A 24,841-nucleotide genomic window follows, 5' to 3' on the forward strand; every position below is an offset into this window, starting at 1 on the left:
TTTAAACATGTTGCTACAAGCAAGGTATGAATCCAGTATGACCAGTCCCAGTAGATAAAATTTATCTTGAGAGGACAGCACTCTCTAGTGGAAATAAAGACAAATACAACCCTAATTTTATCGTGACATGTTGAACATTTATTTTTGATCAAAAAGCGATTTTATTTTTTGACACGATTGTTATGATTGTTAAAAAAGTGTACAAAAAGAGGCAGGAATAACAGAAATGAATATTTAGTTTTACAAATAGGATGATCTATTTACAGTACTAGGTGTCACACATAGTGTGAGTTGGTCATTGTTTAAAACAAACAAAAAACAACCCACCTGACATTAATACAGTAGTTTTTCTTTTCTTTTTCCAAACTACTGCTTTTTGCATTCAAACATGGTAACAGACAGAAAAAATGTCTACCAAAAAATCCTGAGGGCAAAATATCCACATCAATTAGACAATATAATCCACAAAGAGGTCTGCATTAAGATATTCAAGTCTGCCTTGTAAATTTGGTTTCTGATTTCTGGAACTACATGAATGTGAGAGCTACTCCAGTTTGTCCAGCAGCTGGCGGATGTCTTCTTGGCCACGATAAATCCTCTTCACTCCTCTTGGAAGATAGCGGCAGGACGAAAGGTTGAGGTAGTCTAGAGCAGTCATTTGTCCAATGACTGGCCTGCAAAACAAAGCACAGATGTGAATGGGAACGGCTGACTAATTCTTGGTTCTTTTTGCTTGCACTTTGTCTCATAAAGAAGTTATTTAGGATTGGTAGAGCTATTGAGGAAACTACAAACTACCTACCTGAGTGCACGTGGTGTAATTCTGGTCCCACTCAAGTTTAGTGAGCGCAGTGTGTCTGCCTCAGCTTGACAAAGGTAACTCATTGCTAACTCCAAGTCTTCCTCAGTGAAGAGCTGATATGCAATGTCCAGCTGTTGCAAAGTTCGACTCCATTTTTGGGTCAACGTGTGAAGTCCTTTCTTAAGCGATGACAACCCAACATGGCTGCTGAAATATTGTCCCCAGAACAAACACTCAAGCTCTGCCAAATACAAGATAGTAACATAAAGCAAATTAATGTTTGAAATGGTTTTAAAATGTGAATTCTTCAAATAATTCTGATACATTTTGTGTACAGTCTAAACATTTTCCTGACTCCGACTTCCAGGTCATCATGGATTAATTCTGAAAAGGCCAAACTGAGCTTCTCAGTATTGGTGACATAAAGCAAAAAGCATTAATTTTCTGACGAACATACCAAGACAGGGTAAAGCTGCAAGACCAGACGCTGTGATTCGAGAACAGCCTCGCAGGTCCAGCACTCGCAGTTTGGTGGAATCGAAGAGAATGTCCCTCAAATCCCTGTCGGTCAAGTAGGAAAAAGATGTGGTTGCGATACAAAGCTCCTCCAGTAGTGGGAAGCCCGATGTTGAGTCGACACCGGTACGCATTGTCTTATGAAGAGGTCGGACGTTGAGCATCCGGAAGGTCTGAACAAGTAATGCATAGCAAAGTGCAAACTGTATCAGTAGATAAGAAGCTACAGCTACTGGCTTTAGTGCTACTTGGGCTTTTCCTTATTTTCTGTCACATAAATGCTGCACAGTAGCCAAGTATAAGAGGAATAAGAATTACTTTAGACTGTCAATGACATAAAGTCATTCTAGTAGAGTCCAAGAATAAAAGGTGGAGCAGGAATTCCACAGAACATGTTCACTTAAGTAACTGTTCTGTAGCATTTCAAAAAATACAAAAAAAATCTAATTTTATACAACCAGGGTTCGTGATAACATTTTCAAACATCTTGTTTTTGTTTTTTCAACCAGCAGTCAAGAACCAAGAGATCCAAAAAGTCTTTGAAAAGCTGGAATTTAAATATTAACTAGGGGTGCAACGATACACAAAATCCACGGTTCGGTTCGGTTCGATACTTTGGTGTCACGGTTCGATATTTTTTCGATACAAAAAAAATGTTCATGCCTTTTTAATTTGTCATTTATTAAAATTATAAATATATATTTTAACTCAAAAGTACAGTTTTTAAATTTAATGTTGCTGAAACAACAAAATAATAAAAAAAATAAATTGAGAAAAATAAATCTATCTGATCGAGAAATCACTCATCTTTGGAAAAGAGAGTTTATTACAGAGAAATGGCTCTTTCCAAAATAAAAGCTATACTATACGCTTCTTCTGGGGTATATTCTCAGCAGCACATTAAACATATCAGGTCACATAAGGACAATCATGTGCTAACGGCTGTCTAAATGACTCAGGTAAAGTTTGTAGCATTCGTGCTTGTTGTTTTTGTCTGCTTCCACTTGTCTTTGCACTAGGATGATGTCAGCGTAAATGTGCAGTCATATTCGTTGTGTTCCCACTAGTGCTGTCAGCGTTAATCTCGTTAAAATGACATTAACGCCATAACGAGACAAATCTCCGTTAACAACATAACGCGGCAAATCTCCGTTAACAAGTTACCGCGGATCGCCCCGTGCGTGGAGCTGGACGGCGTCAAGACGTTAACAAGCTAACTGCGCTAACGCACTAGTTCCCACCAATTGAGCATTGCGTGGCACATCCGACATACTGTTTTAATTTTTGCCCATGACGCGGTTACCATCAGGGTCATGCTTCACATGAAAACCAAAATAGTTCCAAAGGCCAGATCTGAAAGAGGTTCAATTTCGGGTAGCGTTGAGGCAGTTGCCATGTTGCAACGAGCTTAGCTTCTGTCTTGCTAGCTTGCGCTGCGTTCAGTGGATTTGCACTCGACAGTGCAGCCTAGGCGGAGTAGTCGAATGCAGATCCACTGAGTGCTCAACACAGACAGCATCGTCAAAAGAAAAGTTGATAAAATAAATAAAAATTTTTGTATTGTTCGATACATATGCGTACCGAACCAAAAGCACTGTATCGAACGGTTCAATATCGATACATGTATTGTTGCACCCCTAATATTAACATTAAACAATCAAACAATAATCAATAAAACGTCTGCTTTCCTTGATCTTCTTGATTAAGAGTTTCAACTTTAATGTATACATTTTCAGCAGCTATATCAAAAAGCTAATGTAATCACTTTGAAACAAAGAAGATCTTTGTTTTACCTTGAGTTTAGGGCATGCCACCTGTAGTGCTTGGATGCAAACAGGAAGTTCACAGTCTTTACTGTCAAGCTTGGTGTTGACCTCCAGCATCTCCAAATCGGGACAGCATCCCCGCTGGAAAAACAAACAGCAATGCTCTGCATTTGTTAAGTTCATTTGTCCAGCAGCACTGACTTTGTGTACCATGTGTTTCACAAACAAGAAGACAAAAGTCTTACAGTGATTGCAGCCAGAAGTCTGTCATTCTTTAGTCCATGAGTGAACAATATTTGCCTGATCTGGCTCCCATGGTTTTCAAGATACTCAAGGAGTCCTTCAACCTGGAACTACAGCAAAAGCAAGTTATCCTGCAAATTCTCTACATGCAGTCATGCCTGGATGAAAAAAGTCCTCTTTTAAATGCTGGCTACAGGTGATATATCACCAAATTCTAAGTGTTTCTATTGTCAATATAAAGGCTTTTTGTAAAAAACTAAAGTGGATGAAAAACGAGGAAATATTCATTAAAGATCATACAGATAAATACAAGACAAGTAAAAACAGTCAACATATTTTTCATCGTTGATATCTGTTTATCCTAAAGTGCTTAACTGAACATCCTTCACTGAAAAATCTAATTATGTAACTAATATTATATGAATTACTTTCATAAGTTACACTTTAAATTTAGAGCAAGCATAGAGAAACTTTCCCTGTACTGTAAAACACTGCACATTCATTGCACTGTGTAACCTCATTACACAGTGAAACTCAAATAAAGCAAAAGATCTTTGCATGGCTTCTATTAGAAAATCTCTACACAGGTCCACGTACCTCTGAATGCTGGAGATTTAAGCTGTGCAGGGAGCGGCTGTGCAGACCGAGGCTGCGGAAGGCCGCCGCTGTCACTCCTGTGCACTGAGAAAGCTTGAGGGAGCAAAGATGAAGGCAGTACTGCGAAACAACCTGATGATGATTTCAAAAAAAGTCACATATTAAGTATTACATAAACCAAAATTTAATTCAAATATTTATGTATTGTTTTTAAGTGAACTGTAATTTATGTATGAGCAGGATCCAAAATGAACAAACACCAGTGCGATGAGGTGAGTTTTCAGGTTAAGACTTATTTTGTATTCAGGCTTGTTAAATTTTGCCTGGTCTTGTCAGGCTGGGAAGAAAATATTCGCAACCGGTGTAATTTTTTAATGTACCAGATCAATATGCTGGAAAATCAAAAATACTCTCTGGACAAAAAAAAATGAAATAGAAATTTGTCCTCTTGGGATATGGGGCTTATGGGATCACATTATATTTAATGATGGATCTTTTAGTTCATTTTTAACTACAGGTTTTCATCATTATGTTCACTATAAAATATAAAAGCCAAAGGGAGTAACTTCAAATTGCCTCCAACAGACACCAGAAATATTCTTTAACTTTACACTCTCTAAGCTTGAGAGGCTGAAACCAGCAATTACTAAGTAAAGAAAAATAATCAATGATTATCAAAACAGTTGCCAAGAAAACTTGTATCTTTTCTTTGAACTTGTGTGAGGAGAGCTTGTTTGTGGATTTGTATGTGTATGAATGTACTAATCATTTCAGATGAGAAGATCTTGCAAATAATGTTTAATTCTCGATGACTTACCTCTAATGCATAGTCAACGTTCTTTGTCCAGTGACACAGAGAAAAGTCTTGCAGCTGAGAGAATCTAGAAAACAACACAGTTTAGAATTCATTTACATGCTTAAGACTTAAGCAAAAAACTAAATAAAGTACAAACCTGCTCTGTGCCAGCCAGTCCAAAGTGTCCTTAATCTTCTTCTCAGTTTTTGGTAGCTGGCTCCTCCCTGGTGCAATCCAGCAGTGACCGACAGTCACTCTGCGCCACAGGATCGGACTGGAGGCAGCGGCGTTCCACAGACGACAAACTCTCCCCACCCTACACCGAAAACACACCAGGAAGAATTAAGCGGTGCGGTACTTAGGACTGTCACTTCAATTTGAGAAGCTCCTTTCTGGGTTCTCTGAGTCGGTATGCTGGCTTCCTCACACTGAACGTCTCTATATGTTAGCCCAGTGACACACTATTGACACTTCTAGGGTATGCCCTGCCTCTCACCCTGTCATTTGTGAATTGAATTAAATGGAAGAAGATGGATTCTTTGACTTTTACTTCCCTGAGTAGAGCTGAAAAAATGCATATCCAACACAGCTTCAGTTTAGTCAACTCAGCTTTTTAAATATGAGTACCTGCTTGTGAATGCTTTAAACTGTTCAATCACATATGTAAAGAAATTTCTGTGAAGGGAGTTTTTTCAGTTTTCCTAAATGTTATACATAAAATTAAATAGTTTAAAGTCTTAATGATAATAATAATAATAATAATAAAGGTTATGTACAGAGATTCAGACTTCAAGTTATGAGATTGATTTCCAAGGTATTGAAGTAAGTGAAAGATGATTAACTTGCTTGAAATGGTTTTGATTAAAATAGTGTATGCAATATTTCAGTCTTAATCTCATAAGTTTATTTAAAAATAAATCACATGTACGACACAATACCTGCATAAAAAGGGCACTGCTCCCTCTTGAATGACCACAATCTGAAAAATATTAATTAGCACCTCCTCAGGCAGGCTTTGGCCCCATCTGTGGTCGTCTTCTTCCTGAGTTAGAAACAAATTTGCGACTTTTTCTTCTTTTTCAATAACTGGTTTACTTTCCAGTTTGGGCTTGGCATTGACTGTCTTCTTTTTCTTAACCTGACTGGCTTTTCCTTTTCCTTTTGCCAACTTCTTCTTTTTGCTTCCCTTCTTTTTTTTAAGAGTCCACACTGACCCGTCATACTGAGAGGTGGAACTCGATATAACGAGAAGCATATCTTCCCCTTGATGGACAGTATAACCAGGCCGGGCAGGTCTGGACACTCGAGCCTTTTTGTGCTTCTTTTTTGCTTTCGCATCTGCAGCTCTTTTCAAAGATGCCTTTTTTGGTTTTGCTCCAGCATCTCCTTGACCTGATGATGCACCTTCCTCTTTTCCCTGATTCTGTGTTGAGGCTTCTGCTTCAGATGCATCCATAGTTGCTGCTATCTTGAATTTACAGTGAGATTAAATCCAGGAAAACTAAATATCAGCATGGTAGCCTCATAGGTGGTAATGTCTGGAATGAGAAGCAGATCAAGATAAGTCTGTGAGAGTAATCTGATCTCCACTGGGGATAAAATAAAATGCACATAGCAAAGTGAGCAAAGTGGTCATAAAAACAAAACTGTAAAAGTCACGTCTAAATTATGGTTAGATAAAGTAAACGAGGATGTAGCAACATGACTTTAAATTGACATTCCTATTTGCATATTGTAGACTGCACATAAATATACAGATTACTTAAGAATTGATTATTCATAACTCCCAATATTTAGGCACAAAATTCACACTCAGTTGTACAGATGCAAAACATCCTGCACCACGTCTTTATCTGCAAATAAGTAATGAGGAGTTTTTATACACAGAAATTAAAAGGGAAAATTGTTCCTTATATAGAACATTTGTAACTATTCACAATAGGTAATCTCACTAAAGTAAAAGTTAGAATAACTACACAGTTGGCATGCTCAGAGTTGAACAGGTGTGTTGATAAAAGTCTTTCTTGAAGAGCTTGGGAATGTCAGTAGATTGGGAAAGAGATTTGGTGTGAAAATGTGTCGTTTTCCTCTGCAGAGGATACATTTTTGTGACATACTGCTCCATCTGCAAACTTTATTTAGACAGACTACAGACATCTGTTTTTAAACCAAGACATTTGATGTATTTTGATTACAAAGGGTAAGTAAATTACAGTTGCAGGGTTCAAAATAACTAGTGGCCCACTGGGGCCAGTTTCCATGTATCAATTCACTGGCCAAAATGAACCCACAAATTAGTATTTTTTCATGCAGGTAGTATTTGCAAAGCGTGACTAAATAAAGCAGAGCTGTCTGTATGCAGTCTGTTTATTCAGTTTGAAATGATCATTAAAAAAGGCAGATTTTATAGCCGAAGGCTAACAGGTGTGGTTCCTGCAGGGAAAGAGGGGTAGATAATGTTATACATGACAATTATTTTACAGCTTTAGCTACCATTTATTTGGGAGATGTAACTTTATAAAATATAAGTCTACTATTATTTTATACTACATTATTAAAGACAGAGCTTCCAGTATTGAAAACAATTAAATTGGCTTTTTTGGGTCATTAAAAATATTGTAGAGGCCAGTGAAAGTTTGTTATACAGGCCCGTAAGTCAAAACGTGGTATTGTGAAGAGTGAACATTAAGAGGCTTTTTTTTCTGATTTTTTAATTAATTCTACACCAGCTGAAATATTCAAAGCCAATATATGATAGTTAGAGCTGGGATAACATATAAATACAAAAATCTACTGTGGTATGACCAAACATCTAGAAAGTTGCTATTTTTGTTAGTCACCTTCTTTACCTGCTTCCATCTGCCTCCATCTCACCCTCTCCCTACCATCGTCCGTCACACCCACCCTTCTGTATGTCCTCCTTCACTACATCCATCGATCTCCTCTGCAGTCTTCCTCCTGTCTGGCATTTCCATATTCAGCATCCCTTGTAAAATATATTCACTATCCCTCCGCTGCACATGCCCAAACCATTTTTAGCTTTGCCTATCAAACGTGTTCTCCAAATGACTGTCCCTCTGATATCCATCCTAGTCCCTTCCAAAGAAAATCTTCAACTCTAACACCTTCAGCTCCAATATCTTCAAACCATAAATCCTAGCAGGTCTCACTACCATCTTGTAAACCTTCCATTTAAGTCTTGCTGCTGTGCTTCTGTCACAAATTACCCCGTCTCCACCCACTCCATCTTCTTCATCTCTCTTGTGCACTGTCCTTCGGATGATTGACCCCAGGTATTTAAACTATCACTAACTCTATGCCTTGCAGCTTCTCTATCACACCAGTCTCCATCTCATTCACAAACGTGGATATGTCTCGCTTCTACTGACTTTCATTTTTCTTCTCTTAAGAGCATACCTCCACCTCTCCAAACTCACTTACACCTTCTACCTACCTACCCTACCTTCACTACATCTCACATTGTCCTCTGCAAATATCACAGTCCACGGAGACTTCTGCATGACCACATCTATAACAATGCCGAGTTGTTACAGCCACATGAAGCCAAGGATCCAATATTTCGCTGCAGAACTGTAATTTATTTAATTTGTCCCTGTTTTCTATTGTTTGGGGTTTCAATGTGGAGTACAGCAACTGCATCCTGAAAGAGGCTGTTGTGGATTTTACTGAATGCATTTGTAGTTTTGTTGATTCCCTTTATGTAAAGATATGAGCCATATTAACAAAAATTTGTTGTCCACGTTTGCTAACAAGCCGTTTTCCATTTCAAAGCTGCGCGCGCATGTTCATTGTTTGCAAACAGAAGACGGCTCTACCAACGACTTTATGTGAAGTACGAGAAATGACGATCAAATACTTTACAAACGCAATATATTAACATTTTATTATTACTAAGCTCTTACCTACCTGGCCATTGTTTAGAGAGTTAGCTAACGCTACCTGGCACCAGTTAACTGAGCTACTTCCCACAAATCGCCCTGGAGCATAATATGACAAAATACGGCATGGAAATCGTTGCGACGGCGGCAGTAAACATTATCAGAGCCTGTCGATAATTAAACAAATGTTATTAACAGAAATGCTTTTTAAAACAATACATTTATAAATTGGTGTTTTACATTACCTGCCGCTAGATCACGAAGACAACTGCAGTAAGTGGACCCATAATGCACTTCGCATTGTTGGTTTTTTTTTTTTTAACAAAAAACTTTATTAGATGTCTTCAAGTAACAAAATATTACCGTCGTTATAATACATTCAGCTGCAATTCCACGCAGACTAAATATAAATATATATATATTTTTAAAAACTTTAAATCATTTATTTACTTTTAGAGTTGCATTTCTCACAAAACTGAGAGCATTTAAAAAATCCACCTACTCATTATGAAAAAATGAAAAAAATGAAAATCATTCATTTGCATAGAAACACGCAATTTAACAATAAATATATAAAAGTGCAGTCTTTTCGATAAAAACTAACATCCTATAGGATAACACGTTAACCAACAACACAGTTAAAGTTGAAAATCTGTCGTTCCCAGTTTCTTCTTCTGTGGGGCTTCACGGCCGTTTCGCAGCAATGATTCGTTGAGACCTCGACAAATGCCCGCCTTCTGTAAAACCAGCCAATCGTTGCAGCGCACGGTCTCCACCCCTTCATGGTGTATTCTGAGAGGGAGCGTGTCCCAGGCGCCTGGTGTTTTTGTTTCTGGGTAAGAACTTGTACTACTAAATCATAAATTTACAGCGCATACACTTCAAATTATTTGGGAACGCTACAGAACCCAGCACATCTTTTCTGCTCAGGTATTAATCACGGATTATTGCACTTTTGCATGTTTAGTTTTGTGCTAGTAAAGTAGGTGCTAATAGTAGCATGTTGCTCAGAAGGCTAGCATTAGCATGTAGATTTAGTCCAGCATTAGCATTCACTTAGAGATGTAGCTACAATCCTTTTTTTTCTGAAAAACCTGCTTATAATGCCATTAAATCACAGGAATAGTCACATATTTCGATGTATTTATACATGTTAGGAATTAATTATGCATGTTTACTGATAATAAAACACACATAGTATCCAATCAGGATTCTTTACATAGCTTAGCCCCTCTCACAAGATAAATTAGTATGTGATGTACATTTTTGTCATACAAGTGTACTTAAATATATTATTTCTGCAGAATGTTTAGTTGTTGTTTTGTACTTTTGATCTGCTATGACATGCACCCCTGTAGTATTTCACAGCCATAGATATCGTAATTTTATTTATTCATCTATTTTTTGACTAGTTATAATTACAGACCAACTTTTTAGAAATTCACTTTGATAAGTAACATCTATAATTAGATACCCAGAGATCTTTTTTAAAAAATTTGTCAACATGTTATTAATAAGTTTGTCTTTGCATAAGTTTAATAGCTATTCAAAAACTTATAACTGACTTCTATTCAAACACCATTGCAGGCATTTAGATTTAATATTTTTGTTTTATAATTTACATGTTTGTTACCTACTTTAGACTAGTTGTAGTTCTCTTTAATTCAGTTTTAATCAGTTAAAAATAATTATGATGATCACTTAAGTTGCTCCTGAAAACAGTGTTTACTGTAGATCATTAAATGTTATTTGAGAACTAAAAATTAAACTATGAATATGTCTTTTTGGAAGTTTGACTAGTTAGAATATATGTCACACACTTTTGTAACATTACATTTTTTTACTAGTACCAGCTATATATAGAAAAATGGGTAATGGATACAACAAATCACTGTAACATATGTAAACATATGTGGAAATGTAATATACAAGGTAAAAACTGAGTTTCTACAATTCTAACAAGTTTGAAAGTCAATGTTTGATAGGACCATCTATATTCTTCAATGCAGCCTTGATTGTTTTAGACATGCTTTATTGTCATTTCTTTAAGAAATCTTCTCCAAGCTTCTTGAAGGGCATTCAAAGCTTTTCTTTGGAAGTTGCTTGCTCTTTGTTCCGTTCTCTGCCAATATCATCCCACACTGCTTCAGCGATGTTGAGGTCAGCCTGTGATTGATAGTGTTCAGTTGTGTGCTTTTCTATCCAGGTGTGCTTTTACTACATTGACAGGGATCATTGGGATCATTGTCATGCTGAAAAATGAAGTTGTAGTAAATCAGATGCTTTCCAAATTGTATTGCATTGTGGTAAAAATCTGTGTGCATTCTATCATTTTGACAAGATCCAGCTTCCTCAGATTTATTAAAGACACACCGCACACCATGCTGACATTTACTATATCTCAGCATATATGTTTGGACAACAGGTCTTTGGGAATCACCTTGTTCATTCAAAAATACTATTATATATCTATCAGACTGTCCTATCATTGGCATTTTTCATAAGCTCAAACAAACTAAAACTAAATGACAACACATAATGTGTTTTGTGACAGGCTGCTAATAAGTAGTCTGATGTGTATAAACACAATGCTGTCATCACTTGACTTAGGTTTGTTTTTATACTCAAATAATTCAATAATTAAGCTAAATGGCTTAAAAACTCCACAAACAAAAATACTCTGAAAGTGGTACAGAAATGGATGAAAACGCTCCCAGTGTCCAAAGAAACACTTTGAGAGAGCTTCAGAAAGCCTGGTAGTGTTGAAAACCACTTTAAAAATTACAGGAAAGTCTGGCTGAGACAACATACAAAGAGATGGGAGGGTGGGGGATTGAATCACAGATGAACACATGAACTGTGCATATGCTTGACAAAATACAGACATATTAGAAATGTAGTTGCTGATATATGCAACTCTTACAAGTGAAAAGTAAACTGTTTCTCTGTGTGAAAATGTAATTTTGTAAAAACAAAAAATTTAATGTGTTTTGTTTGAAAGTCAGATTGTTAGTAATTAGTCTGATTGATTAACTGAAAAGATTCAATTTAGTAACATGAAATTTTATTATAATGAGAATAAAATATAAACAACTTGTTTTCTTTTTTAGGGAATACAGAGTGTCAGTGTTGTTTCTTTGCAGATGTTTAAAGCAAAGTCTCACATTTGTCTGAAAAAACTCAGGCCAAATATTTTCATCTTTATGAGAGTTATGTCAAATTTCAGGTCCCTTCTGAAAAAATTGTTTTCTGAAAAAAGTATTTTAATGGATGAAGGTAGTGGTGTTGAGCCATAGTACCCTAATTGTTTAATGGACCGTGCTCAAGTAGTTTTCCAGATAGTGAAATTTCAAATTCCCTCTGAAAAGATGAAAACTAATGACAGTAGGGACCTGAAATTTTTAACCCTAATGTGATTTTTTTCAGAGAAATTAGAAGTGGTCAGGATCCAAAACATTTTATGAAAATAAAATAATAAAATAAAATGACATGACGCGATAAGGAAATGGTTGTTACTTGTTGTTTGTGCCATGATGCACTTTTTCTCACTGTGATGTATTAGTACTATTACTCTTTATGAGTTTTAGTAGGGGAAGATAAAAAATGTGCAAGAAAAACAGCAAAAATTATTATTAAGATCATAACATTTTGAAATAATAGCTACAGCTTTAACTGTTTAGTTTCACCCGTTCATCTTCATACAAATTTAGGACAAATTTGTCATTGTAAAAGCACTGAAAAGTTCCCGCCCACTGTTGTTTTGTTTGGTCTGTCAGATCTTAATCATGCTGATTTGTCACACATTATCCATCCAGTTTTTGTCTTCTGTAGGCTGAGGACTGAAGAATTTCATCTCTGTCTCTTTTAAAACAGCACACAATGGAGGAGGGTCAAGATTTTTCTCTTTGTGGGAAAGCAGCTGTGACTGAAGCCAATCTAAGTAAGTCTGAATGCATTGCAAGTAAACAGCTACTTACTTGTCACTTTTGCTGATAAACCTTCACATAGTGACTGTGCCTAATACCAGTTCATTTAAAAAGGCTTACCTCTTCGTAAAGGATTACGTTTGTAATTACTTTGATTTCTATTTTTCAGGAGATGAGTACTACTGGAAGCTCGTTGCAGACTTCATTGGTCCTCAATCAGGAGAAGAATTAGAGCTTGAAAAGGGCCCCTGCAAGAACAGACTTATGATCCAAGTAGGACTTCTGAGAGAGGACAATAATTTTCCGTGGATCGCCATTGTGGATTGGCTCAAGAGGATCTTCCCCGCACATCAGTCAGCAGATTTTCGCCGTTTGATTGAAAGAGGCATTGCCACAACACTGAGTCTTGGATATGATGCAAGGCTGGTCTTCCTGGAATCAGATGTCAATTTTAATTTTGTTGGACCAATATGTGATAGCATTGGAGTCGAGCGGCAAGATCTTTTGGAAATGAGGGATTTTTCAGATCGGGCAAAATCGATCGAAGTCACAAACGGCTTGATTCTTGAACTGAGCAACTTTGTGAGCAGGGAGAAAATTTCCCCAATTGTTCTAGTAAGCTGGCTTAGAAACTTCAACTCACAGTACTGTAAGAATGGCAATGTTCAAAAGGCATATCAAGTCCTCAAAGCCAAAATAAAAAAGTTAAAGGCGTTTTGCTGCAATTCAGAAACAAGAAGTAACAGGAGGAATGCATTGGTTGAAAGTATGCTTCAAAGTCCGTTTGAACTGGTTCAGATAAAAGAGCCAAAGCTTATTGTAAAGAAACGCATGAGAAGAGATGAGAGCATAGATTATGAAAAAGTTATAATCAAAGAGGAAGTCGAGATTTTTGAAATCATGGAAAGTGAGGGGCCTGAGATGGACAGAGATGAAATAAGAGGACAAAACGATCATGCTGCTGTACATAGAAATTATGAGGATATGGATGTTTCCAACAGTGGAGACGAAACCTCGGGTAACACAGCAGAGTCTATGACTGTGCTTGACATCGCAATGCTGACTGTCCATAAACTGTCAAGTGTGTACAGCGGGAAAACAGAAGTGTGCAAGCAGGTTTCCCTGGATCTCCTTAAAAATCAGTACGCTCTGACATTCAAAGACAATCCAGCTATGGCAATGTTTGAGAAGAAGCTTGAGGCAATGCATGAACACATTTCCCTTGTCTCTCCTGTCATGTTTCTAAACTACAACGCCAATTTCCTCGTTGATGTGCACGATGTAGTTGAACAGCACATATTTGACTTTGAAAAGGAGATCATTGAGTCAGCGGGAGAGAAACTGGGCCGTGATAAACTCCCTAAATTCAAGAACTTTGTCAATTTTCCAGAAAGCGCCACCTCACGCTACATTCACATGGCTTGTGATATCCTAAGCCCTCGCACCCCTGAGAAGAAAAACTACAGGAAGTACTGGGTGGCTTTCTGTGAGGAAAAGAATAATCCCTCCAGACTTGCGGTAAATCAGTCAAACAGATTCAATACCTACTTTGAAGCTGCTGCGGGTCTTATTCACCATCACAAAGAGATCGCTCTCTTCTTCTCAGATTTGCTGTCGCTGAACAACGATAAATGCCCGAACATTATTCTGGAGAGTGTTGCCGCAGATGCGAACGACCCTGTGATTCAGAACCTCGTATGTGTTCTGGGAATTGTGTACTGCAAAATCCTCGGCCCTTACTGGCAGCTTCTGAAGAGTGGAGGAGAGTACGCACTCTACAGCCAGTACTTACTCTATCTCTACCAAAAGTTTCTCGATTGGTCCAAAGATCCTTCAACTCTGCTGGAACCAGAGGAGGCCACGGATGTCTTTCTGCAGTACCCACTGCAAGAGAAAACCTTTGACGGAGTGTTTCACTACTGTGGTCAGTGGCACACAAATCGAGATCTGATCAGAGCTTGCTTGAAGAGGACGATAAAAGTGATTGCTTCAGTCACTGAAGAACACCTCAAGGATTTTCTGCCAGGAGGAAAATTTTCCCAAATTCCTTCCACCAATTTGAGCTTGCAGTTGGTCAGTTGCACGTTCTCTGTTTTGATGGCGGAGTACCCCTTTGGCCACACATACCCCTACAAGAGGAAAAGGCCTGAGAAGTCATCAAAGTACTCTGTAGACGAGAACTTGTCATCAGGCAGCTCCCAAGAAGACAAATACTGTCAGTCTGCTTCATCTGACGAGAGCTCTGATGACTCTGACTCTTCCATTTTGGAAGTTAGAAGGAGCACCTCAAAAGAAACCCGCAGTCCACAGATGAGAAAAGGTTATGCCAGCAAAATAGAAAAGGCAATAAAGGTGTATGAGGAGATAGAGGAGAACATGGACAGGGATTACATAATAGCTCAAGTGAATAGAAACGGAGGGCCATGCAAAACTCAGCAGGATGTCGATAAAATGATGCTGCGTTTCGATGGAAAATCCCGAGCTGAGAAACGGGAGGCGCTGCGCTGCGAGATCGTGTATCAGAAAATGATTCTGAACAACGCAAACTCTCACCTGGATATGGTTTTCCACAACAGCACACAAATGGCACTGAAGCTGAAGCTTGCACTTCCGCGCGTAAAGCCTGGCTACTCTATCGTTTTGGCGCCTAGAAAGACAAAAAAGAAGCCGGTGCTCCAGAACACGACGGAAGCTGCGACCGGTCCAAGTCAAAGCAGCAGCGGCACATGAGTGCTTTAACTGTATGACACGTAGAGAAGCGGTCAAGAGGATGAAATCTTATCATGTGACTTCCTCATGTGACTGCATGGCTTCGGACTAAGCAAAAATGCATACACTAACCTCAACCTTTCAGCAGACTTAGCACATAATGTATTATTATGTATTGTATTATTATTATTAGTTGGAAAGACTGGATATTTTTATAAGTATTTTTTTTTGTGATAATGTCGGATCAGTTTGTAACTAATCCTCACATAAAAGATGTAAAATTGACCACTGTCAAGTTATTTTACTTAACTTATCAACCAAACGACAAAATGTCTGGATGTTGTTGTTGATGACCTTGTGTTTGTCAGATCTGAAGGGCATTTGTGGTTGTATCACAAGCCTCAGTGTGAGTGAGTTAATCAGCAGTATCAATGAGTTCATGATCATAAAGTCTTGCGCCCCCTTGTCCTTTAACCCTTGTGTGGTGTTTGGGTCTGCTGGATCCATTTTCTGAATTCACTATAAACAAAATCATTGTATTTATTGTTTTAACCTTAAACTCAGAACACAAAACAACATAAAGGGTTAAATAAATCTAAATTATTTAAAGCTAAATAAACACCACACACACAAAAAAAACAGGGTGGCAGTGGCATTGCTGTATCGAAAGTCATAGTATTGGGATCTTCTCTCTTTTTTTTAATTATTAAAATGCTAGAGAAGAGCAGCAAAGCCCATTGTTTGGCTGTAATGAATCTAATTAGCTGTTAAAGTAGAGGGAGATAGTGTCGCAATTTAAGCAACAATCAGTGTTAACTTGCCACAAAAAAACAAGTAACCCCCCTTTAATTATTTTAAAGGTAACAGTTGTTTACAATGAGCCGTCTGTGAGTTGCCCGCTGGATCGCAAACGAGAGAACTCCAAGGCTGTTCAAGATGGTGCCTTCACTGTTGTCGGAATGTAGAGAATTCCTTATCGCGTATGAATACGCTCCAAATGTGTTATATTAAACGCTGCTTTAAAAGCAGGAGCTTGTATGTGTCAGAGAACCACTGTAAGAATAGGGAAAACACGCGGTGCTGTAGGAAATGGCAGCATACCAGAGTGCGGTAATTAAAAATGACTTAGAGGTCATAAACCGCCTTTACAATTCACGATACAACTTGGCGGCGAACCTAGTGTGTAATGTGTGCTTTGCTTAATTTGAAAAAATGCAAAATTGAAACACGTAAAAGCCGAAATGAAAAAATTTAAACTGATTATTAAAGTTCCGAGCGGCCCCGAAGGCAGCCGAAGGGGAGGAACTTTGCGTAAGCGTCCTCTGTTTCGAGTCCCAGATAGGGACGTATGGAGGAACACGTTGGACACAAGCTGAGCGTTTTACTAGCGTTTCTCTGTTAAATTAGCCGGACTAAGCGCGACCATGTCCGGCGGGTGGTGGAATAGCGCCGCGGTGAGCCACGGGCTCATGGCTCTGTTCGCCATGGGTTCCTGGATTTCTGTCAACAGTCTGTGGGTCGAGCTCCCGGTGATTGTCGGCGTGCTGCCCGAAGGTAGGTTGTAGGAAGCTCCACCAACAACCCCACGCTTCCCCGCTCTGACCTTTCCCCTACTAATCCCTCACAGCGTTTACACGTTATTTGAGTTCATTGGTTTTATTATATAGGCTCTGGAGGCGGTGGTGAACAATAACAGCTAGTTCAACCCAATTGTTACATTATCAGTCTTTGCATTCAAAATTGGTTAGGTGTAGCGTTCAAATGTAGTTGTGTTTTCGAGCGTTTTAAGAGATCGCGCTCTTACTTAATTTGTTCCTGAGCTGTTGTTAATGTGCAGGTTTAGACTTCACATACTAAACTGCTAAACCTGTCATCATTATCTCCAGTATATTTTATAGGCCGTTATATCCAATGTTATGTAGTTATAACTCCTGCATTAACATTGAAATGCTTCAGTGTTATACATTTAAACTATTATTTCTGAGGCCCGACATTTACTCCATGGTCTCTATAATTTGATTTTTTTGGAACTTTTCACCACCAAAATTGAAAAATAACTATAACAGATGATCTGTACAACAGCTGTGGCCGTGCACAGTTACAAGTTTAGAGATTACTCTGCACATTTTAACTATGTTTTACCAAATTGCTTCTTTATACGTTTGTCAGGTAAATAATAAAATAGTAATAGATTGAAAGGTAAGCTTTATTATTCCATTATTTTTCTGAAGCCACGTTGTATATATTTAGATGTTTGTTTACTTATAACTGCAATTTTGCATACTTTACTATTTTTCCACATTGCCTGGTGCAAACCAAATGGTGCCTATAGATTTACTCATTTACCTATGTACACTCAGTGGTTACTTTGTTAGGTACACCTGTTCAGCTGCCAGCCACATAGCAACAACTCATTGGATTCAGGTATGTAAACATGGTAAAAGTGATGTTGAAGTTCAAACTGAGAATCAGAATGGAGGAAAAAAGATGATTTAAGTGCCTTTGTTGGTGTCACTGAATTGAAACTGCTTATCTACTGGAAGTCTCCCCATGAACATCTCTGGAGTTTCCAGAGAATGGTTCAAAAGTGAAAAGCTGTCCACTGTGTAGCTCAGCAGCTGCACAACACTTTAAACCTTGAAGCAGGTGAGCTACAGCAGCCAAAACAACATTGGATGATACTCCTGTTGTCTGGGAATAGTCTACAATTCACATAGGGTAAAAAAAAAACTGGACAACAGAAGATTGGAAAATGTTTCTTCATCTGATGGGTCTCAATTTCTGCTGCATCTGAAAGATAGGGTCCGACTTAGGTGTAAAAACATGAAAGCATGGATCCATTCTGCCTTGCATCAATGAGGCTGCTGGTGTAATAAGGTTGGGGATATTTACTTGGCAAAGTTTGGGTCTCTTAGTACCAACTGAGCATCATTTAAATGCCACAGTCTCAGTATTGCTGCTCACCGTGTCCATCACTTTATGACCACAGTGTACCCATCTTCTGACGAGTCATGCGTCATGTCACAGTGCTCAAATGATCTCAAACTGTTTACTTGAACATGACAGTGAGTTCACTGTACTCTAATGGCCTCCAGTCACCAGATCCCAGTGCAAGAGAGTCCATCTGGGATGTGGTGGAGATTCTCGTCAAGGATGTGCAGCTGACAAATCTGCATTAGCTGTGTGATCCTATCATGTCAATATGGACCAAAACTCTGTGAGAAATGTTTCCAGCATGCATGAATTCTAAGGGCAGTAAGGGATCCAACCCAGTACTTGCATGGTGAAGTGACTGGTGAATGTATAATATCAGTATATTAACCCAACGATATACTGTCATAATTAAGTGCTTCATCGTGGGGTGATATTTATAGGAAAACTTGAGTGGGTGCATGGCATATTTGTAGGAGTTTTATGACCCAGTCATGATCAAGAGACCAGGTCTATGTTTGTTTAGTTTTTTTTAAACAAATTGTTTAATTATTCATCCACTCAAAGTCAAAACTGAGGTGTGAACATAACCGCGGTTTTTAATAAATGTTACACAGCTGCATATTAGTTATAACTAAACTTTATTACAGCCTAAGTGTCATCTTGATTGGGTAAAATTTTCACAAATGCATTCCTCTGTTTGACACATATTGGGGCCAATCTGAAAAAACAAACCAAAAAACGCAAACTACGAATTTCCTGTGTTGCCGTTATGTTTGAAAGTGGCTAATATTCTGTCAGACTGGCAGCTTACTTACACTTTCACTGGTCAGAGGTTTGTTGTTTATAGGCATTCAATGTCTTTGTGGTTATCCAAAGGACACCTTTTCGTTAACAAGAAACCACAAACAAACGCATAGTGAATACCAGTTATTTTATTATGAGTTTACTGCCTGATGAGGGCAGCAAACTCACAATATTGAACTTACTGTGTACTCAGGGAGTAGGTCACAGTATCACTCTATAACAAAATAACTCTCGATGCAATAAAAACAGATTAGCATCGTTTAATAGAAACATACATGCACAAAATTGTTTTTAAAAAGCACCTTAAGATCAGCAGAATAATGTGGTGTCCTTATTTTTTTTAAAAGAACGCAAATATGAATTCAAAAGAATCAAAACACATTTATTAAACCAAATTGTAAAAATGTGTTCTTATTGAGATCTTAGTACTTTAACTTGTTTGTTTTGCTTCTCTTTTAGGCTGGAACCTGCCTGCTTACCTCTCAGTGCTTATAGCATTTGGGAACCTGGGACCAATAGCAGTGACCATCACACACCACTGTGCCCCTGGGCACTTAAACGAACGCCTCGCCATCCACTGCATCCAGATACTGGCAGTGGTGGCGTCCGCTTTTCTGGCCATCTTCTGGTGCCACACTGTCACGGTGGCAGGAGAGCAGAGATCCGTACCGTTCCTGGTCTTGACTTTTGTGTTATCGTTTGTTTGCTGTACGTCCAACGTGACTTTTCTGCCTTTCATGTTCCGGTACCCACCTCAGTATATCCGCACTTTCTTCATTGGTCAGGGTTTCAGCGCCTTGTTCCCTTGTATTGTGGCGTTGGGACAAGGTGTTGGCAAGCTGGAGTGTAAAACTGTGAACGGCACAGTGAAACCAGAGTATTTAAAAGAGAACTTTCCCGCCCAGAATTTCTTCTGGTTCTTGTTTGTGATGCTGTCGATCTCTGCTCTGAGTTTCCTGGCTTTGACGCGAAGACCGTCAGAGTCACAGCAGGGTTCACTGCCACCGCCACCGCAGGAGTCTGACAGTGGTGCAGCAGCAAAGGATGAAGAAGAGACGCACCGGCTGTACAACGGAGGGACGCCAGTGTCTGAGGAGCAGGTGCAGGTGGAGGAACAGCCACCGGCTCAGACATTTTGGACACCACGAAACATCTTCCTGCTTGTGCTGCTCGCCATCTCCAACGCCCTCACCAATGGAGTCCTCCCATCTGTGCAGAGCTTCTCCTGCCTGCCCTATGGCACCATGACCTTCCACCTCTCTGTGGTCCTTGGAAACATAGCGAATCCCGTAGCGTGTTTTCTGGCCATGTTCGTTGTCCTCAGGTGAGAACACAGAAATAAAGATTTATTTGTGAGATTTCATTGTTATATTTAGACTTCTTCTCATGAAAACTTGTCTCTTGCAGATCCTCTACACCTCTGGGATTTTTGGCTTTGGTGGGTGGCGTATTTGCTGCTTATCTCATGGCGTTAGCGGCCCTCAGCCCCTGCCCGCCGCTCCTAGGAAGCCATGCTGGTGTGGCTTTAGTGGTGAGTGGACTCATTTATTTCTGGGCTGGGGTGTTACATCCCGTCAAGGAGGCTGAGACACATCCTGAAAATGTCGTACGCAGCCACAAACACAACTTTGAACAAAGAGTAGATGTTGTGTTTATTACACTGCAAAAACTCAAAATCTTACCAAGAGTATTTGTCTTATTTCTAGTCAAAATCATCTCATTACACTTAAAATAAGACAGAATCAGCTAAAGGGCAACATTTCAGTAAGCTAAAGGAACTTGTTTCAAGACAGTAAATCTTAAAACTAGAAAAAAACTAGACAATTTTCACTTGTTTCATTGGCAGATTTTTTCACTTATTTCAAGCTAAAATATCTTGTATTAGTTAATATCTATAGTATAAAAACAATGGATAAATATTTCTAAATGGGCATGATAAATAAAAATAAAGCTGATTTTATATAAAGAAAGAAAACGAATTCCCACATTTATACTAGTATTTTTAGGGAATGTCATCAAGCCCTTTCTGATTCAATCCTCAAAGGGATTTGTGTCTCCTCCCTGAGGATCTTTTCCTTTTTAGGTGAATGTACAAACCGCTACATCAGAGCAAACTAGGAACTAGAAATATTAAGGTTAAAGAGTGCCTTCATAGAGCCTTTGATTATGCAGGTCTGCAAAAAAAATAATAAAAAAATTCAGCTGCATGGGATATTTTTGTTAAATTTTATGTTTTTTTATGGTGCTGAATCCAAAAATGATCTCCACTTCCCTCTATCATGTACAGTTTTGCAAAACATGAGGAGTTTACATTAAAAAAGCACAACAGCGATGAAAAAAATCAATATTTTATTAAAATTAACCATGCATAATTTTTCTGAGATTTCTTACCTTTCGCTATGAACAAAATAAACCTGTTGGGACGTGATCATCTGAGCTCCTCACACCGCCAAACCCACCGTACCCTCCCCCTCCTACTGACCCCCCTCAATTCCTCACATTTTCTACTTGCATTTCTCTTGAGTCTCACGCTTAGAAATATTAAATTAATGTAAGAAATCATTATTGGATATGTTTTTTTGACTCAAGTATAAGACACCAGATTTCAGTTTAAAAAGGGAAATTGTACACATAATTAAACTAAAAAACTGACGTGATGGAATTTTAAAGATATTTTTCCTGGTTTCAGTGAAAATCTATAAGAAACAGGCAAAAATCTTATGCAGTTTTTTGGTTGCAGACCTGCATTATTTAGTACAGAATGATCAGTTGTCTTTGTGTTTAAGAATCAAAAATCCCAAGAGATTTTTTTCACTTCATATTTAACATTTCTGCATGTTTTTATTTATTTAAACATTTTTCCTATATATAGTCATCACATTGCATTTTTTGCTGTGATACATCTTGTATAAAAGTTGTTTTAAATTTTACCCCTGAACTTGTACTGAATACTTTTCTGACCTTTAATAGTCGTAATTAAGAAGTCTACTAATGACAGCTTCCTGAGAATAATAGCCCATCTTTATAGTGAGCTTTAAATATAGCCTGCTAGCTGCTTTAGTGTCATAAAACCTCACAATCAGTGAAATCTTGTTGCTTGCTCAGTAATGATACTTGGAGCAGGTTCTATTGATGTGCCGATCGGTGATTATAGGAGTGTAAATTACACTCACATGCACCCAGTTCCTCAGTCAGTGTAATTTATGAAGCAAAACAGTACATTGGTACAACTTTACCTCTGAAAATGAATCCAAATGCCTTTATAAGCAGACAGAATTGTAGACAGGAGTGTATAGGAGTTACAACAGATCTTTAGAGGCCCACACTCCCTCAGTCCCATCACGTTTTCTTCTGTTTTTAAATCTGCTAATATCCTTCACTGATTTCACCTGCCCATTTGTGCCCCCTACAGGTCATCTCCTGGATTATTTTCACTGGTGCCTTTTCCTATCTGAAGGTGGTGATCGGTACGTTGCTTCACGAGGCGGGTCACGCCGCCCTGCTGTGGTGTGGCATCTCCATCCAGGCCGGCTCTCTTATAGGAGCTCTCGTCATGTTTCCTCTGGTGAACATCTACAACGTGTTCACCAGAGGCCAAGAATGTGTCCAAGAATGCAGTTAGCAGGAGTGAAATCAGTGCAGTTTTTCTGTAAGCGCACACACCTCTCGTTCCTTCCACATGGGAAATGGCCAAATGAATTCTGTTTTTGTGGTTCCTGAAAGATGTAATGTGTATTTCTTGCAGCTACTTCTTCTTGAGGATCATGCCTCACATGAGGCAACCTCTCCTGATTCAGAGGTCTCAAGTCTGTGGAAGTAAAAACATTCCCCAATAATGGGAGCATTGTGTTGCAGGATTGGCCACGGGGGACGTAAAATGCATATGATGCTGTAAAACCTCTGAAGTGCTTTGTGTTTTTTATAATGAACCTTTGTAGTTCAGGTTGTTTATCGCAGCAGAGGAGCTGCTGATGGACTTTTCCCATCACAAGTATCATGTGAAAGGTTTTTTGCACTCAGACACAACGGCTAACTTGTTCGTCCTCATGTACTGATCCTGAACCGAATGATTCAATAACTACAGTCTTTCACTGTAGAAAGGCAGCATTCATTTTTTATTTTATATTCAGATGTTTTGCTACCTCCTTTTTATGCCATGAATTGATTTTTTTTAAACAGATTATGATTTTCTGTTAAGCTCCTCATGAAAATGGTAGAATTTATATTGAAGTAAGTTTTTGCAGTCAGATCCACTCTGGGAACTGGGAACACCTTGGTGTTCTCCTGGGCAGGCTGGAGGCGGCGACTGGGGAGAGGGAGGTCTGGGCTTCTCTGCTTAGGCGGCTGCCTCTGCAAACTGGCCCTGGATAAGTGGAAGAAATGGATGGAAAGTTTTCTTTAGATTTAAGTTTACTTGACATTTGGGATAATGTTATCTTAAGGGAACGATACATGCCTGACAGTCACTGATCAGTGAACAAGGAATTTTTTTTTCTAAGTCCTTAAACTAATGATTTTGCGTCTTTGACATGCAGTTAATGTCATTTTACTAACCATGCTGCTACACCGCATCAGCTTTATTAAACTCTTCAGCTTACACAGGAAGAACATCTGTTAAGCTGCCTTGAGGATTTCGATGTAATTCTGGGCTTTTGTTTTAATACCAATGAAATGTTATTTGGTAATTTCAAATGGATTGAATTTGCCATTTATGTAATTCATGGATCTTGTTTTATTCTTCTTTTTACATTGTCTTGTATAACAATGTTATGAATAAAACTGTTCATGGGTAAAACTGCTCTTTGTTGTTTTAAAATATCAGTATTGAGGATAGTTTGGTTTTTGTGTTTTGTATTTTTGAGCTTGCAGTTTATTCTGGAAAGGGTTTTTTTTTTTTAAACATAAGTCATCTACACTCATATGTTGTGTGACTATGAAGCAGTCAACTTTTAAAATGTTAAATGTCTTTGTGCCATATATAAACATCATTTCTAAAATAATTTGCACATCTGGCATAGTTGTAGAGACAGTAGCTAACATTAGGCTTCAGTCACACAGGGTTTGAGACAATCACCAGTTGCCAAGGGAAAAATGTGTGTGTGTGTGTGTGTGTGTGTGAAAAAGGTGTGTAACCTCTTTGGCTGCTACAGATTTGCAGCGCTCGCCTGTGGAAGCCGCCATCCTGTCCGCAGATACTTACAGAACAGCAGTGAAAACAAAAATACAAAACAGACTGTAAAGTAGAACACTGGATAACTGCAATGAAACATTTATTTTAACAATGTAAGAATACTAAAGTGACTTGAAATTTATTTCCATATTTTATAGGCACACAGCTGATGGCTTTGAGCTTTTATCCACATTCACTTTGCCAAATAAAGAAAGTACGTTGGTCAAATTCAGTAAATCAGGTGTCCAGTTATACAATGTTGCATTTTGCTCCTTTGGTCAGTAAACTGCTGCAGTGGTGTGGAGGGATTATCCCTTTTCCCCACCAGGTTTGGACATATAACATCCATCCAGTGTCAATTCATGAACCTGTCACGCACTTAATTCACACGCAGCTTCTAACTATCGTCTGGCCATCCATCTTTAATAATTTATCTAATTCAACTCCTGTTGATGCCACCACCAGCTGCTTGGGAAAAATTACAACAGTAATAATACTAACCACTGAAATGATTTCATTTCAAAATGTGAAATAAACCTGAAGCTACTAAAAAAGCCAGATTGTGGTTTTAACAGCTGAAGGATGAGAGGCATTCACGTTGGTGTGTGCAAATGTAAAGCGGTTCCTTTAAAGCAGGGTTTAAAGGCTCCCTTCTCATCCTCCAGCCCTTTGTAATGCA

General features: G+C 38.5%; 3 protein-coding genes across 8 annotated transcripts; 2 read left to right on the top strand and 1 right to left on the bottom strand.

The window, feature by feature from the left end:
• Positions 1-115: 115 nt before the first annotated feature.
• On the bottom strand, positions 116-8,967 carry fbxl6 (F-box and leucine-rich repeat protein 6). 2 transcript variants are annotated; one of them, XM_005452821.3, is made up of 11 exons: positions 8,865-8,967; positions 8,648-8,786; positions 5,659-6,258; positions 4,878-5,036; positions 4,742-4,805; positions 3,925-4,056; positions 3,330-3,437; positions 3,112-3,225; positions 1,260-1,491; positions 803-1,043; positions 116-674 (listed from the first exon to the last, which is right to left on the bottom strand). In XM_005452821.3, exons 3-11 carry the CDS (start codon positions 6,174-6,176, stop codon positions 545-547), a joined length of 1,698 nt encoding a protein of 565 aa, XP_005452878.1. In that variant the 5' UTR covers positions 6,177-6,258; positions 8,648-8,786; positions 8,865-8,967; the 3' UTR covers positions 116-544. The 2 variants fall into 2 exon arrangements, with proteins under 2 accessions (XP_005452878.1, XP_005452877.1); XM_005452820.4 differs by lacking the exon at positions 8,648-8,786.
• A 332-nt stretch (positions 8,968-9,299) lies between these two features.
• LOC100711840 (uncharacterized) lies at positions 9,300-15,539 on the top strand. 4 transcript variants are annotated; one of them, XM_003447267.5, is made up of 3 exons: positions 9,300-9,455; positions 12,493-12,559; positions 12,715-15,539. In XM_003447267.5, exons 1-3 carry the CDS (start codon positions 9,402-9,404, stop codon positions 15,273-15,275), a joined length of 2,682 nt encoding a protein of 893 aa, XP_003447315.1. In that variant the 5' UTR covers positions 9,300-9,401; the 3' UTR covers positions 15,276-15,539. The 4 variants fall into 4 exon arrangements, with proteins under 4 accessions (XP_003447315.1, XP_013127995.1, XP_025757859.1 ...); XM_013272541.3 differs by having other exon boundaries at positions 9,382-9,455; positions 12,451-12,559; XM_025902074.1 differs by having other exon boundaries at positions 9,402-9,455; positions 12,435-12,559.
• A 1,026-nt stretch (positions 15,540-16,565) lies between these two features.
• Positions 16,566-23,577, top strand: LOC100711573 (solute carrier family 52, riboflavin transporter, member 2). 2 transcript variants are annotated; one of them, XM_005452819.3, is made up of 5 exons: positions 16,566-16,808; positions 19,452-20,316; positions 20,400-20,523; positions 22,405-22,641; positions 22,738-23,577. In XM_005452819.3, exons 1-4 carry the CDS (start codon positions 16,679-16,681, stop codon positions 22,612-22,614), a joined length of 1,329 nt encoding a protein of 442 aa, XP_005452876.1. In that variant the 5' UTR covers positions 16,566-16,678; the 3' UTR covers positions 22,615-22,641; positions 22,738-23,577. The 2 variants fall into 2 exon arrangements, with proteins under 2 accessions (XP_005452876.1, XP_003447314.1); XM_003447266.4 differs by having other exon boundaries at positions 22,405-23,531.
• Positions 23,578-24,841: the final 1,264 nt, after the last annotated feature.

The sequence above is a fragment of the Oreochromis niloticus genome, linkage group LG22 (genome assembly GCF_001858045.2).
Source record: "Oreochromis niloticus isolate F11D_XX linkage group LG22, O_niloticus_UMD_NMBU, whole genome shotgun sequence".
In the NCBI taxonomy this organism is placed as follows: domain Eukaryota; kingdom Metazoa; phylum Chordata; class Actinopteri; order Cichliformes; family Cichlidae; genus Oreochromis; species Oreochromis niloticus.

Bases quoted from the DNA above. Each gene is read 5' to 3' on its own strand.
- LOC100711573 (XM_005452819.3), top strand. From the start codon at position 16,679: ATGTCCGGCGGGTGGTGGAATAGCGCCGCGGTGAGCCACGGGCTCATG. The intron at 16,809-19,451 runs GTAGGTTGTAGG...CTTCTCTTTTAG, and splicing joins TGTCGGCGTGCTGCCCGAAG to GCTGGAACCTGCCTGCTTAC. The intron at 20,317-20,399 runs GTGAGAACACAG...TGTCTCTTGCAG, and splicing joins GCCATGTTCGTTGTCCTCAG to ATCCTCTACACCTCTGGGAT.
- LOC100711840 (XM_003447267.5), top strand. From the start codon at position 9,402: ATGGTGTATTCTGAGAGGGAGCGTGTCCCAGGCGCCTGGTGTTTTTGT. The intron at 9,456-12,492 runs GTAAGAACTTGT...CTTTTAAAACAG, and splicing joins CCTGGTGTTTTTGTTTCTGG to CACACAATGGAGGAGGGTCA. The intron at 12,560-12,714 runs GTAAGTCTGAAT...TCTATTTTTCAG, and splicing joins TGTGACTGAAGCCAATCTAA to GAGATGAGTACTACTGGAAG.
- fbxl6 (XM_005452820.4), bottom strand. From the start codon at position 6,176: ATGGATGCATCTGAAGCAGAAGCCTCAACACAGAATCAGGGAAAAGAG. The intron at 4,806-4,877 runs GTTTGTACTTTA...GTTGTTTTCTAG, and splicing joins GACTGGCTGGCACAGAGCAG to ATTCTCTCAGCTGCAAGACT. The intron at 3,438-3,924 runs GTACGTGGACCT...CTTTTGCTGTAG, and splicing joins TAAATCTCCAGCATTCAGAG to TTCCAGGTTGAAGGACTCCT.